Source organism: Eulemur rufifrons, chromosome 14 (genome assembly GCF_041146395.1).
Source record: "Eulemur rufifrons isolate Redbay chromosome 14, OSU_ERuf_1, whole genome shotgun sequence".
NCBI lineage: Eukaryota > Metazoa > Chordata > Mammalia > Primates > Lemuridae > Eulemur > Eulemur rufifrons.
This window is the reverse complement of record NC_090996.1, coordinates 12,721,393-12,736,573: the sequence shown is the minus strand read 5'-3', so window position 1 is coordinate 12,736,573 and position 15,181 is coordinate 12,721,393. Positions and strand designations below refer to the sequence as shown.

The window sequence follows — 15,181 nt, the reverse complement described above, 5'->3', positions numbered from 1 at the left end:
TGGTCAACAGAATGAGACCCAGTCTCTTAAAAAAATAATCCTAATGTCCAGGTCACACCCCATCCCAATTAAATTAGAATGTGTGTGACCAGGTACGGGTATTTTTGTAAAATCCCCAGTGAGTCTGGTGGGCAGCACAGGTCAGGAACCTGGGATAGCCTCTGCATTGCCTTGTACTGAGTGGTCATGACAGAAAGGACCGATGTAATTGAAAGTAAACTTCTCACAGAAGGTTTTTGATGGTTCTGGGAACTCTCTGAAGCTCCCACACAATGGCATTGTTTAAAAGTCCCTGTCTTGTGGAATCAGGGAAATGAAGTCACAATCTGTTCCCTGCTTGCTCCACATGCTGAGCTGCCCACCACAGACAAGTGGCTGTTGTCATGGTAATTGTGACCATTGATCGGTTGCCCGCCATGAGCCAGGCACTTTCTCATTTTAGTCTGTACCAGCCCTTAAGAGTTAGGTGATATTGTATCCTTCCTAAAGATGAGGAAACAGAGACTGAGTGAGCTTAAGACATTTGCTTGGGACTACATAACAGGAAAGGGGCAGAGCTGAGTTTCTGACCCAGGTCTGCCTAGCCCCACTCCCTTCCAGGGTTCTTTCAGGGCTTGGCTGCTGAAGGCAGAAGCCTGGAACTGTAGCTGCTTCTAAATGAAAGTGGCTCACAAGGCCCAAAGCCCTTTACCTGCTGCCTGGACTTAAGCAAAGTGGGTGACTCTGGTCCAGCATTTGATTGCAATGTAGCACTGCCGAGCCATCCCTCCCTATTCCTGGCAGGGAACTGGGTGGTGAAAACCTGAACAGCTGTAGTGAACAGCGCCTGCAGTCCTGGCCTTGAGGGATGGCTTTTGGTTGATCAGCACAGAAATGAACTCATCCACTGACGACTCGAGGATGCTGGCACCACAATGAGGGGGATAAAGTGGGCATATCCACTGTCTGGCCACATAGTGGATTGGATTTTTGTGGGAGTCAGAGGGCAAGAAAGAAAAGCTGGGCATGGTGGCTCACACGTGTAATCCTAGCACTCTGGGAGGCTAAGGTGGGAGGACGACTTGAGGCCAGGAGTTCGAGACCAGCCTGAGCACCGTAGTGAAACCTATCTCTACAAAAAAATAGAAAAATTATCCAGGTATGATGGCATGCACCTATAGTCCCAGCTACTTGGGAGGCTGAGGCAGGAGGATAGCTTGAACCCAGGAGTTTGAGATTGGAGTGAGCTTTGATGATGCCACTGCACTCAGCCTGGGCAACAGAGGGAGATGCTATCTTAAAAAAAAAAAGAAGGAAAGGAAAGAAAGAAAACAAAGATACTTTTTTATGTATAGTAGCATGTTTTATGAAAGCGTTTCATTTACAGAGTATCAAAGTAGTCCCACTGTGTAGTGAGGGTGAGCAGAGGGAGGTGAGTTGGGGTATTCCCTTCCTTCTGTGCTACAGGACTCGGTGCCACTGTAGTAATAAGCTGCCTGTTATTAGAGATACTGGGGTGGTCTAACTGTGTATTGCTAGGTGCATGTTTTTATTACTTACACCTCATATTTGTCTCTTTCTCCTTCAGGTATATGAGCTGCCATTTTTAGTGGCTCTGGATCACAGGAAAGAGTCTGTTGTGGTAGCCGTGAGAGGGACTATGTCTCTGCAGGTAATGCTGGGGCCTGACATATCAGACCGGGGAACTGGGGGTGGGAGCCAGGAGCACGAGTCAGCAAGCTGCAGATGCTCAGAACAGAGAAAAACATTCTTAAGTAACAGCGTTAGACATAGAGGAAAACACCGAGGACAAAAAATAAGGAAGTGAGTCCAGGGTGTTAAATACTCCCTTTGCAAAAAGGGCTGAAGTGGTTTTCTTTTAACTGAAAACTATCAGCAACAGATGCCAGCAGGCTTGGCTCCCAGCCCAAAGAGCTCCAAGAGGGGCACCTGCTTGGCTCCCTCCTGCCTGACTTCCCTGGATGTGCCCAGCCAGGCCCTAAGCCCAGGTGACCCTCCCTTGAATTTCCTGCACCTAGAGCCTGAAGGGGACAGTAAGTTAAGTCTCTCTGCCGAAAGTACCTCTGTTTATCCATCCCTGGCCTGAGGACTCCTCTTCTGCTTCCTGATTCCTAACTTCTCTGCCCCTTGGAGACACCAGATGAATTTTTCTCTGTTGAAACTTTTTCCCCTCTATGTTCAGTTTCTTCTTGGCCCCTCCTTGGTCTCACTTCCTTGTTCTTCTCTGCTGACCCAGAAAACATGAGACTCCAGAGCTTGTGCCCTCGACCCTCTTCTGCTCTTTCTTACCAGTTCTGGGGGCAGCCCCCTCGTTTTCAGGGCCAGGAAATCTGTACCTTCTAGAGCCACTTGGGTCTCCCTGGAGGCACCAGAAAAACCAGACCCCTGCCCTCCCAGGCCTGCTCTTCCGCTGGGCCTCCTGTTCATATTCATCTGCCAGTGTCCCCAGTCACCCATTAAGAAGCAGTGACATCGTCTTTGGTTTCTCTGCTCACTTACTGTCCAGCCCATTGTGTGCGGTGTTCCTGCCCCGGCCCTGGGCCCTGCACTGTCTCTTCTCTGTTCCCAGCACCACAGCCCCTCTTCTGGCCCCAGTCCTCTTTCCTGTACCATGAAATAGTTTTCTGTCTCGGTCCCTGTCTAGTCTTTTGTGTCCCCAGTCTTTCAGAGAGCTCTTTATACTGTCCCCACAGTGCTCTTTCTAGAACATGGGTTGGGTATCACCATCCTTCTCAGAAACCTCCAGTGGCTTCCCACTGCTTTAATGTAAAGTTCCTGTTCTTATCATTCTTTGTTGGTGCTTTATGACCTGACCCAGCCAGCCTTTCCAGTTCAGTGGTTCTCAGCCCATCCCAGTCACCACCCCAATTGCCTGTGGAGCTTTTTAAATACTGTAGGTGCTCAGCTAAGCACCTCAGCCCCAGCAGGGTGCTTGGGCCAGGCCTCTGCCCTGGGTCCTGCTGCCCCTCGGTGAGCCTGGCTGGGAAGCCGCCTCTCCTCTCTGCTCCCTGAATCAGGCTTTTCCTTCAGGCCCTGGCTCAGGCACCCTCTCCTCCAGGGAGCCGCCCCCACCGGTTGGCCCTTTGCTGCAGCACTAGTTGAGGGGCCTCTTGCTCGTATGTTTCAGTGAGCTGTTTACTGTGGGCCCCTGAGATAAGAACATGCTTTGTTCAAAACTCTGGTACAGACTTTGTGGGTCCTTAGAACATGAGTGTGCCATGGCGGAAGGCAGAAGGCAGAAGGCAGAGGGTGTCTCTTAGACGCCTCCTTATTTCCCTCCACCATTCATGCCTGGCCCAGAGCTGGTCATGCCGTGGGGCCCTCAGGAGCTCCCTGGCCACCGCCTGGGTTTCCCTCCCAAGTTTAGACATCACAGTTCAGTTCTCAGGTTGACCGGGAGACTGACCCATCCGCTGTCCCTCAGAGGGAACATGGCAGCAGGGACCCACCCATCATTCACCCACTCTGTGCCTTCACAGGCTGATGCCTTCTGTCAATGCCCTTTCTTGCAGGACATCCTTACTGATCTGTCAGCGGAGAACGAGGTGCTCAACTTAGAGTGTGAGGTGCAAGACTGTTTGGCACACAAGGTATCAGCCCTGGGGTTTGTGAATCTTTCGTGTTAATGTTAACTGTGTAACAAATAGTTACCACAAGTGCAAAGTAAGTGCTTTCTATTCTTATCTCCTAGAGTTGATTCTCACAACAGCCCTGTGAGGTTGGGGGTTTTGTTTGTTTGTTTTAAGGGAGAAGTTGGTTCAGAGAGATTGAGGAACTTGCCCTAAGCCCGTGGTTACTGGTTACTGGAATAAGCGGCAGATCAGGCACGTGGAACCCAGCTCTACGGCTCTTCTTCCATCTTAATTAAAGTAAAACATTCATGTGGTACAGAAAAGCTTTAGGACAGCTCGGAGCAGTAGAGAGTGAAGACTCACCTCCGCTGCCCCAGCCTCTCACTTTCCCTCATCCTGTGCTGTGCCTGGGGGGGCACAGGCTCCTCCTGAAGGAGTAGAAAACTGCCTGCCCAGAGTTGTGGATTTTTTTTAAAGATTTTTTAAAATTGTGGTGAAATATACATAACATATTTGTCATTTTAACTGTTTGTAAGTTTACAATTCAGCGGCATTAAATGCATTCATAGCATGTGTACCCGTTACTGCTACTATCTATACTCAAAATCTTTTCATCATCCCCAACATAAACTCTGCACCTGTTAAACACTCACCTCCCTCCTCCTTTCCCCAGCCTCTGCCAACCTCTGTTCTACTTTCTAGCTCTGAGAATTTGCTTATCCTGGAAACCTCATATAAGTGGAATACAGAATTTGTCCTTTTATGACTGGCTTATTTCACTGTCCTCAAGGTTCATCCATGTGGTAGCATACATCAAAATTTCATTTCTTTCTTTTTTTTTCTTTTTTTGAAACAGAATCTCACTCTGTTACCCAGGCTAGAGTGCCGTGGCGTCAGCCTAGCTCACAGCAACCTCAAACTCCTGGGCTCAAGCGATCTTCCTGCCTCAGCCTCCCGAGTAGCTGGGACTACAGGCATGCGCCACCATGCCCAGCTAATTTTTTCTATATATTTTTATTTGTCCAGCTAATTTCTTTCTATTTTTAGTAGAGACAGGGTCTCGCTCTTGCTCAGGCTAGTCTTGAACTCCTGACCTCTAGTGATCCACCCACCTCGGCCTCTCAGAGTGCTAGGATTACAGGCGTGAGCCACCGCGCCCGGCCAAAATTTCATTTCTTAAGGCTGAATAAGTAATATTGCCTTGTGTGGATGTATCACACTTTGTTTATCCATTTATCCATCAGTGGACACTTGAGTTGTGTTTACCTTTTGGCTATTGTGAATATTGCTGCCCTGAACATTGATCTACAGATATGTTTGAGTTTGTCCTTTCACTTCTTTTGGGTAAATGCCTAGAAGTGGAATTGCTGGGTCATACTGTAATTCTAGGTTTAACTTTTTGAGGAACCACTGAGCTTTCCCACAGAGCTGCACCAATTTACATTCCCACCAGTAATGCACGAGGTTTCCAGGTTCTCCATGTCCTTGTCAACACGTATTATTTCCCTTTTATTTTTTTTTTATTATAGCCATCCTAGTGGATGTGAAGTGATGTCTCATTGTGATGTTGATTTGTATTTCCCTGATGACTAATCATATTGCAGGGCAGAGTTTTCAACATGTAGGGGAGAGTCTGGAATGATTCACTCCCACAGGTTACAGGGGCTCCTTCTTGGGAAGAGGCACTAAGGTGTCGGGGTAGAAGGCCATGGACTTGGACTCTGCGTTGTACACTTGATGTGTTTTTATGACCAAAACACGTACTGCTTCTGCAGTAACCATTTTTTAAATAGAATGTCTACTTTTATTTTAAGAAGATATGTTACAGCAAGAGTACGGCTGCAGGCTGACTGCCCCGCACTGTCCTTCAGTTTGCAGGGAGAAGCCAGGGTGGAGCGTTTGTTCTGCCGCCAGTCAGAAGCCTGACAGTCCTAGGAGTGGGGATGTTTCTTTCTTTAACCCTTAGCTGTCTTTTTGTGCCTCAATTCACAAAAGACTCCAGTTTAACTATTACTGGGTGTGTATGAAGAAAAAGAAAATTTTTTTTTTTTTTTGAGACAGAGTGTCGCTTTGTTGCCCTGGCTAGAGTGAGTGCTGTGGCATCAGCCTAGTTCACAGCAACCTCAAACTCCTGGGCTTAAGCGATCCTACTGCCTCAGCCTCCCAAGTAGCTGGGACTACAGGCATGCACCACCAGGCCTGGCTAATTTTTTTTTTTTCTATATATATATTTTAGTTGGCCAGATAATTTATTTCTATTTTTAGTAGAGATGGGGTCTCGCTCTTGCTCAGGCTGGTCTTGAATTCCTGAGCTCAAAACGATGCACCTGCCTCGGCCTCCCAGAGTGCTGGGATTACAGGCGTGAGCTACCACGCCCGGCCTGAAAAAGAAAAATTTTAAACCTTATTACAGAGACACATCAGCTAGCCAGCCCCAGATACCTTCAGAGTCCAGTGGGCTCAGGCCTGGGCAGTGGTCTGTCAGGAAAAGGCTTTATGTGACCACAAGCCAAGGGGCTGGAGGCCTGGCTGGCAGCAGAGGGTCCCTCACACTGTGTTAGTGTGTGTTCAGGGACAGCTCCTCCCCCCGGCTGGGAAGGCAGCCGCTCAAGGCCTGTTCTCTGCTCTTGGCTTCGCTTGTGCCGAGCTGTGCCGAATTTTGGCTTTGATGCTGTTCCCAGTGATTGGAGCCCAAACATGTGAAGCTGAAAACGATCTTGGCATTTGTTTAGTGCCTATGCCGGAGGCTCACCAGGAGCAGTTGTAGTCCAAGTCCTGTTTGGTTATGATTGCCCAGGACTGGCCACATAGTAGGTGCCTTAGTAAGTGCTGATTGGAGTTGACCACACTGTATGGTGCAGGAGAGTAAAAGGGAATTTGATGGTTTGTTAAGTGCTGTCATACCATACACAGACTGTCATAGCCACCTTTTTGATTTGTATGATGCCAGGGTCAGCATTCTTTTTGCAGAATTGTTAAATCTTAGGAATTTGCAGCTGCTTTAGAGATTATCCAAAACAGTCTGCCATCTTGTACAAGATTTCCTATACCTCATCCTGTTAGAATACAACCTACCCCGGACAGGGGCCAGGTCTTCTTGCCTTGGGGATTAGTGGAGGAGCTGCCATGAGCAGGCACTCCGCAGATACTTGTCACTGACAGGGTTGTCTCCCCTCTGTTGGAACTGCTTAACTTTCCAGAAGCCTGTTTCCTAGGACAGATGCACATATTAGAAAGTTTTAAATTTTATCTATTTTTTGAAATTAAACCGAAATCTGACCTCTGTGGAACTCATTTCTGATGGTCTAGTTTGTCCACTAGGCATAGCCTTCATGCCAGGCTCTCTGAAAGGTGCCAGGAACACAACAGTGAGCAATGGGTGTGGCTGCTGACCCGTCCTGTTTAGGGAGGTAATTTGAGACTCAGATCAGTGTACCCACTGTGTCATCCTGCCTTGTGACTGCGATTGAACCTGCCTTATCTAAGGATTAATAGTCACCTTCTTTGTCTGTGTTTTAGGGGATTTCTCAGGCAGCCAGATATGTTTACCGACGACTTATCAACGATGGGATTTTGAGCCAAGCCTTCAGCATCGCTCCTGTGAGATTTTACTTAATTTTTCTTTTCTTTTCTTGTCATGAGCTATTTGTTATTTCTAATTTTTGCCTCATTGTGCTGTGTGTCTTCTAGGAATACCAGCTTGTCATCGTGGGGCACAGCCTGGGGGCCGGAGCCGCCGCGCTGTTAGCCATCATGCTCAAAGCCGCATACCCCCAAGTCAGGGGCTATGCCTTCTCCCCACCCCGGGGGTTGTTAAGGTAATTCTTTGTTTTCCTGCATCTCACAAGTTGCTACTTAGAAGTCATATGGTCAAGACTCATCTTTTTTTCATAATTTAATGATAATTTCTCATCTTCAGGAGGAGTTTGTGTTTTAAAGCACTGTTTCATTGAGGAAAGATTGAGTAGCCTTTGTTAGATCTCTCTGACCATAGCTTTAATCTCCCAAGTGATATGATTCTAACATTCTTTTTTGTAATAGACTTTATTTTTTAGAACAGTTTTAGGTTCATAGCAAAATTGAGCAGAAGGTACAGAGAGTTCCCATGTGCCTCTGCACCTACCTGCGCAGCCTCCCCAACTGGCAGCAGCCCGCGCAGAGCGCCACTGTGCCAGTCAGTGAACCTGCACGGACACGTCACTGCCCAGAGTCCACAGTTTACACTAGGGTTCACTCTTTTTTTTTTTTTTTTTTTTTTGAGACAGAGTCTCACTCTGTTGCCAGGGCTAGAGTGAGTGCCGTGGCGTCAGTCTAGCTCACAGCAACCTCAAACTCCTGGGCTTAAGCAATCCTACTGCCTCAGCCTCCCAAGTAGCTGGGACTACAGGCATGCGCCACCATGCCCGGCTAATTTTTTGTATATATATATATTTTAGTTGTCCATATAATTTCTTTCTATTTTTAGTAGAGACGGGGTCTCACTCTTGCTCAGGCTGGTCTCGAACTCCTGACCTCGAGCGATCCACCCGCCTCGGCCTCCCAGAGTGCTAGGATTACAGGCGTGAGCCACCACGCCCGGCCTAGGGTTCACTCTTGATGTTATGTGTTCTGCGGGTTTGGTCAAATGCATAATGACATTTTTGAATTTGAAAAGTACAGGGTGTTTTTTTTTTTTTTTTTTTGCTGATTCAACATACTGACTGGATTGTGCTGTGTACCTTTCGCCTTGATTATAAAAGAAATTTGTACCACAATAAAAAAAATACAGGAGGAAAAAATAAAGATGTTGGGTGTGGTCACACACTCCTGTAATCCCAGCTACTTGGGAGGCTGAGGTGGGAGGATCACTTGAGCCAGGAGTTTGAGACCAGCCTGGGCAACATAGAGAGACTCTGTCTCAAAAAAGAAGAAAAAAAACCCAAATAAAATAAAAAATAAAAGAAGAGGAAAAAAACAGGAATTTGTATCCATCATAGAAAATTTGGAAAATATAGAAAAGTGGAGAGACCAGAGATCTACCTGGAAATCACCACTATAGACATTTAGGTTTGTTTTCTTCCAGGTATTTGTGTGTACAGATATTTCTTTTACAAATTAAAGTAATACCCTATACATATTATATACTAAATATTTTTTGACAACATGTTTTTATTTTTATTTGTTTACTTTTTATACAGACATGGTCCCACCCTGTTGCCCTGGCTAGAGTGCAGTGGTGCCATCATAGGCCACAGCAACCTCAAACTCCCAGGCTCAAGCCATCCTCCTTGCTTCAGCCTCCTGAGTAGCTGGGACTACAGGTGTGTGCCACCACACCCGGCTAATTTTTCTCTTTTTGGTAGAGATGGGGGTCTTACTCTTGCTCAGGCTGGTCTCAAACTCCTGACCTCAAGCGATCCTCCCACCTCGGCCTCCCAGAGTGCTAGGATTATAAGCGTGAGCCACTACGCCCAGCCTCTTCCTTTGTTTTAAAAACAAATAGTTCTACCACCTATACACATGTCTCTAAATAATATAGTTTGTTTTGCTTGATTTTGAACTTTATATAAAGGGAATTGTACTCTTTTTTTTTTCTGTGACTTCCTTTTTTTTGTTCCACATTATGCTTGATGCCTATATGATGTTATTCTGTAAATTCTCATTACATTCATCATCTCTCTCTCACCCATTATTTTATCTGTTTCACTGGTGATGGACATTGGGTTGCGTCCAGCCTGGGGCTGTCACACGCAGTGCCATCTCCAACCTTCTCTGAGTTGTTTATGTACATTGTAGAGTTGCTCATGCTCAACCTTTGGATGTTCGCCAGGGTTTGTTTAGAAAGTGGCTGTGCCAATTTACATTCTCACCAACACTTATTTAGAATTGATTTAGAATTATCAAATTTTAAGATTTTTGCTAATCTGATGGGTGTGTAGTGATGGTTTGTTGTGGTTTAATTTGCATTTCCTTGATTACTAGTGAGGTTGGAGTCTTCTCATTTATTGGTTATTGAGTTTACACTTTTGTGAAGTTCTTTTTGACCATTTTTTTCCAAGTCTGTTTGTTGATTTGTAATTGTATATTCTGTTATGTCAGTTCTTGGTTGGTTGAAAATGTATTGTAAATATGCTTTCCACTCCTCGATGTGGTATGTCTTTTTACTCTTTAAATTGTGTCTTCAGTTTATCAGTTCTTAATTTTAACATTACCTAATTTACCCATCCTTTATGATTGTGAGGTTTTTGTTTTTGATTTAAGAAATCTTTCTTGGCCGAGCGTGGTGGCTCACACCTATAATCCTAGCACTCTGGGAGGCCGAGGTGAGCGGATCGTTTGAGCTCAGGAGTTCAAGACCAGCCTGAGCAAGAGTGAGACCCTGTCTCTACTAAAAATAGAAAGAAATTATCTGGACAGCTAAAAAGATATAGAAAAAATTAGCCGGCCGTGGTGGTGCATTCCTGTAGTCCCAGCTACTTAGGAGACTGAGGCAGGAGGATCGCTTGAGCCCAGGAGTTTGAGGTTGCTGTGAGCTAGGCTGACACCAAGGCACTCTAGCCCAGGCAACAGAGTGAGACTCTGTCTCAAAAAAAAAAATTGCTTTTGTTGTTATTTTGTTTTTATTTTCTTATTATGTAAAACAAAACATTAACATGGTTCCAAAGAACTCTACAAAGCAAAGTACATTCAGAGAAATCTAGTTTCTTTTCTTGCAAAAATGTCTTTTCTCTCACCCCAGCCGTAACCATTTTTAATGTGTGGGGCCCCCCAACCCCCCCGCCCAGGCTGGCAGTGAGGTCATCATATCTCACCGCAGCTTCAAACTCCTGGGCTCCTGCTTCAGCCTCCTAAGTAGCTGGGCCTAGAGGCGTGCACCACCACACCTTGTTAATTTTTCTATTTTTTCTTGTAGAGATGGGGTCTTGCTCTTGTTCAGGCTGGTCCTGGACTCCTGGGCTCAGCCTCCCAAAGTGCTGGGATTACAGGTGTGAGCCACCATGGCCAGCCCTTTGTTTATCTTTTCATCGTTTTCATGTAAATAAGCAAATAGGTGTATATTTGTATTCCTCTCCTCCTCAGATAAAATGTAGCATATTATACCTGCTCCTCTGTATTTAGTTGTTGTTTTTAACAGTATATCCACGAGATTACCCATAACAGTTGCAACAGTACAGATAACCATCATTCTTTCTCATAGCTGTAAAGGACTCATTAATTATATGGATAGTCTGTGAACTGAATACAGTTCTCTGAGGAAGGATATTCAAGTGGTTTTCAGCCTCTGCTATTAGAAGTAATGCTGCAGTGAACAGCTTTTGCATCTCTGCCTTTTTACATTTTTGCCTGTGAGTCTTTGATAGATTCTTCCAAGTGGAGTTGCTGGGTGAAAGTATAAATGCAGGCTGTGCACAGTGGCTCGTGCCTGTAATCCCAGCACTTTGGGAGGCCAGTGCAGGATGATCATTTGAGGTCAGGAGTTCAAGACCAGCCTAGGCAACATAGCAAAATCTCCTCCCTAAAAAGTAAATTAGCCAGGTACATGCCTGTAGTCCCAGGTACTAGGGAGGCTGAGGCAGAAGGATTACTTGAGTCCAGGCGTTCAAGGCTGCAGTGAGCTACTATCACACTGCTGCAATCTGGCCTGGGCAACAGTGCAAGACCCTGTCTCTTAATAAAAAAGGATAAATGTATATGCTCCATCTGCCATCTTGATGCAGTTTGAGATTTGAGCTGTGGAGCATCTCTGTTGAATGTATATTGTTGCTTTAGTACAATCTGGCCAGTGGATTATTCTAACTGAAGTCTCTGTTTTATTTCTCCTTTCTTTTAGAGGATAGAGAACAAAATTGAGTTCTGTGAAAACTAACTTGTCATTGACATGGCAACATTACTTGATTTCTGTCTCTGAAACCCTCTGTGGGTAATGTAATCATAAAACTCTTTTTGAAATTTCAGCAAATCTCTTTGTGAATACTCTAAGAACTTCATTGTGTCACTTGTCCTAGGAATGGATGTGATTCCCAGGTAAGTTTGCAGGATGGTTTGTCTGTGGGTTGGGGTAATTGAAAACGTTGAGTACTGACCCTCAGTACGACTTTTTGCTACACAGGTTAAGTGTGACCAACTTGGAAGATCTGAAGAAAAGAATCCTGCGAGTGATTGCTCACTGTAATAAACCTAAGGTAATTTGGGGTGCCCTTTTAAGAGGATCTACAGGAAGCTTGAGGTTCTCCGCCAGATGGTTATGTGGAGTTGAGAAGAATGTTCTAAATTCAGAGCCTCTTAGCACATTTTATGCTGTTGCTTGAAGTTCTCCTTCCACCTTCTGACCAGATTTTTGTCTAGGACTCTGTATGTGATGCCTAAGAAAGCAAATGGCTAAAGCAAGTACATGGTATGTCACAGTCAGAAAATACTAAACAATCCCCATTCTAATAAGTGATTTGCTTTCTGTCAAACAACTTTGTCCTGACAGTATTCTGATGCTTTTTGGTGATACTGTCCCAAAGCTTATAAAATAAGGCTGCCAAATACAGATTTAAGAGGTACTGATATAGCCATACTGTGGATATTATGCAGTTATAAAAAATAGTGATAGAAATTTATACTTACCAATAGATGTGGGAGGAGGGATAGAAAATAGAAATTTATATTTACCAAGAGAAATAGGTTATCTATGATATATTGAAAACTTTTTTTTTGTTTTTTTTTTAAGGAAACTTCAAAATGATTCTTAAGAGATATGCTCCATGGCAGAAGGAGGGGACAAGGAGATATAGCTAGGAGTTTTGACAAAAATTTGGGGGGAAAAAAAAACCAAAATGTAGTTTTATTTGGATTATAGGGTAAGAGATGATTTTCATTTCTTTAACCTGTTTTGTTTTGTTTTGAGACAGAGTCTCACTCTGTTGCCAAGGCTAGAGTGCTGTGGCATCAGCCTAGCTCACGGCAGCCACAAACTCCTGGGCTCAGACAATCCTTCTGCCTCAGCCTCCTGAGTAGCTGGGACTACAGGCATGCGCCACCATGCCCGGCTGATTTTTTTCTATCACATATTTTTAGTTGTCCAGATAATTTCTTTCTATTTTTAGTAGAGACAGGGTCTCACTCTTGCTCAGGTTGGTCTCAAACGCCTCACCTCGAGTGATCCTCCCACCTCGGCCTCCCAGAGTGCTAGGATTACAGGCATGAGCCACTGCGCCTGGCCCAACTTATTTTCTTTTTTGACTTTGTGTTTTTGTTCCTAATCAGAAAAAAATAAAATTTTAAGTTAATTTTTTCCTTATCAATTACTTCCCAAAATTTTTTAGAAATTAATGTTTTTGCGGGCAGGGTACTGATTTGCAGAATTGCGTGAAAATAAAGGGTAGCACAGTGGCTCATGCCTACAGTTCCAGCTGCTCAGGAGACTAAGCAGGAGGATCACTTGAGCCCAAGAGTTCAAAAGTCCAGCCTGGGAAACAGTGAGACCCCATATCTTAAAAAAAAAAAAAAAAAAAGGAAAAAAGAATCCAGGGTAATTTTTCCTCAAAATCTGCATTTGTTTTTTAAATATTGCTCCAAGTGTGATGGCTTCACTGCCCAAGAGACACCCTGCACTCATAGCCCATGACTGGGTGACACCCAGCACAGCTCCTGGCCCGAAGAGGTTTCTGTGATGACAGTGAACGCCTCGAAGTGACAACATTCTTCCTTCTTGGCTCTTGCCCTTAGTACAAGATCTTGCTGCAGGGGTGCTGGTATGAACTGTTCGGAGGGAACCCCGACAACTTTCCGACTGAGCTGGATGGGGGCGACCAGGGAGACCTGACGCAGCCCCTTCTCGGGGAGCAGAGTCTGCTGACACGCTGGTCCCCGGCCTACAGCTTCTCCAGCGACTCCCCTCTGGACTCTCCACCCAAGTACTCCCCTCTGTATCCCCCCGGCAGGATCATCCACCTGGAGGAAGAGGGCACCTCAGGGAGGTGAGTGCGGACGGTCTGCGGGTCTGATGAGGTCCAGTCTACTCACCACCAGCAAAAGAGAATGTGTGTTGGACTCAAGTGCAGCTTTGCTAGTTGATGTTTCCTTTTCTGTTTAAGGTTTGGCTGCTGTTCTGCTGCTCAGTATACTGCAAAGTGGTCACACGAAGCAGAATTCAGCAAGATACTCATAGGCCCAAAGATGCTCACAGACCACATGCCGGACATCCTGATGAGAGCCTTGGACAGTGTGGTCTCCGACAGAGCGGCCTGTATCTCCTGTCCAGCACAAGGGCTCGCTACTGTGGATGTGGCATAACCGGGGCTACTAGAAACCGTCCCAGGAACAACGGACTCCCACTTCTGTTCTTAAACTGACTTACCGTCTGAGTGATTCCTGTGACGCCCATATTGCAGACATCCGTCAGCAGGAATCGGAGGGGCACTAAACTTGATGGGCTTCTAAATGATTCAACAATTTGTGGGAAATAATTTTGGTCACATTAACAGAGTCAGGAGAGCTCATTGAGGCAACGGGACTCCTGAGAACTCTTGAGCCCTCGGGAAGCCCTGGTCCCCTGGCCCGCAGACCCCTTGGCTATCCGAGACCTGCCCTGGAAGGGCGGGAATCCCACAGCCAGTTTGAAGAACCTAACAGATCCCACAGCACCGGCAACCCTTTTCACTGACCTTGGCTTAGAGGTGCGCAGTTTATTCAAACTGAGTCTTCCTATGTAAAAAACTGTCATGCTCTAAGCGCAGCCCTGAACTTTGGGAACGAAGACAAAACCTGGTTGGGGAACTGAGTGGAGATCATGGCTCCTGCCCTCTCCTGAGCCGCAGCACTCCAGCTCGTTTACATTTGTCAACATCGAGTTGATTAATTCTCATGTACTATTCTGGCTCTGAGGTTGGCCAGTGGATTCAGAGGGAGTTAAAAAATAAAGCACATGTCCTCACAGTGTCTGTGTGTACAGTCATGTGCTCTTCTATTGGAGGTTTCCAGGTTGGTCTGTTTTACTGGGTGGTTTTACAGCAATCATGTTTTAAGTTTTTGGTGTTTTTTTTTTTCTTAAGTTTAAAAGCATAGACTCAGATGGGGAAAAGGAGACAAGAACACCCGGATGACTGGAGTCAAACAGAATCCTAAGGGGGAAGGTAAGGTGAGCTAACCTCACAGACAAGACAGATTTCCCCACACACCTGGGATGTGTAAGTGACACAGATAAGGACCAGCCAGAGCGGGTTTGCTTAGAAGCTGGAAGAAACCTGGCCCTACCTGTGCTCTGGGGCGGAGGGTGGGACTGGACAGCAGCACAGCTGAGGAAAGATGACGTTCCTCAGCTCCTCCCACTCAGCTCCCAGGATCTTCAGAGAGAAAATCCTCCAGGGAAATCTGACCTCAGGAGATGCACGTCTCGGGGACCCTCCTCAGCTGTGGCAGCCATGTCACTGTAGAGCTTTGGAAATCCTGAAAAGGGCCGCATTAAAAACTTCACGATTGAAATGCCGTGGCAACATCCAGCTGCCACAAGTTTCATTTCTAAACACAATTCCTGCACTTACCTAGTGACAGAAAGGTAGGAGACCTGACGTGCTGCACTGTAACCCTCCTGCTGTGCTCAGTGTCCACTCTCAACCTTTAAGCATGAGCCAAGCACTGCCAGG

General features: G+C 45.8%; 1 protein-coding gene across 1 annotated transcript in view; it reads left to right on the top strand.

Annotated features, from left to right (window-relative positions):
* Window positions 1-14,458, top strand: part of DAGLB (diacylglycerol lipase beta) — a 28,224-nt gene extending 13,766 nt beyond the window's left edge. Inside the window, exons 8-15 of the mRNA XM_069485802.1 lie at window positions 1,568-1,651; window positions 3,513-3,590; window positions 7,092-7,172; window positions 7,263-7,390; window positions 11,508-11,576; window positions 11,662-11,734; window positions 13,266-13,516; window positions 13,634-14,458. Of these exons, the coding sequence (XP_069341903.1) occupies window positions 1,568-1,651; window positions 3,513-3,590; window positions 7,092-7,172; window positions 7,263-7,390; window positions 11,508-11,576; window positions 11,662-11,734; window positions 13,266-13,516; window positions 13,634-13,832 (963 nt within the window). The 3' untranslated portion in view covers window positions 13,833-14,458. The remainder of the gene's footprint in view (window positions 1-1,567; window positions 1,652-3,512; window positions 3,591-7,091; window positions 7,173-7,262; window positions 7,391-11,507; window positions 11,577-11,661; window positions 11,735-13,265; window positions 13,517-13,633) is intronic.
* The last annotated feature ends 723 nt before the right edge of the window (window positions 14,459-15,181 follow it).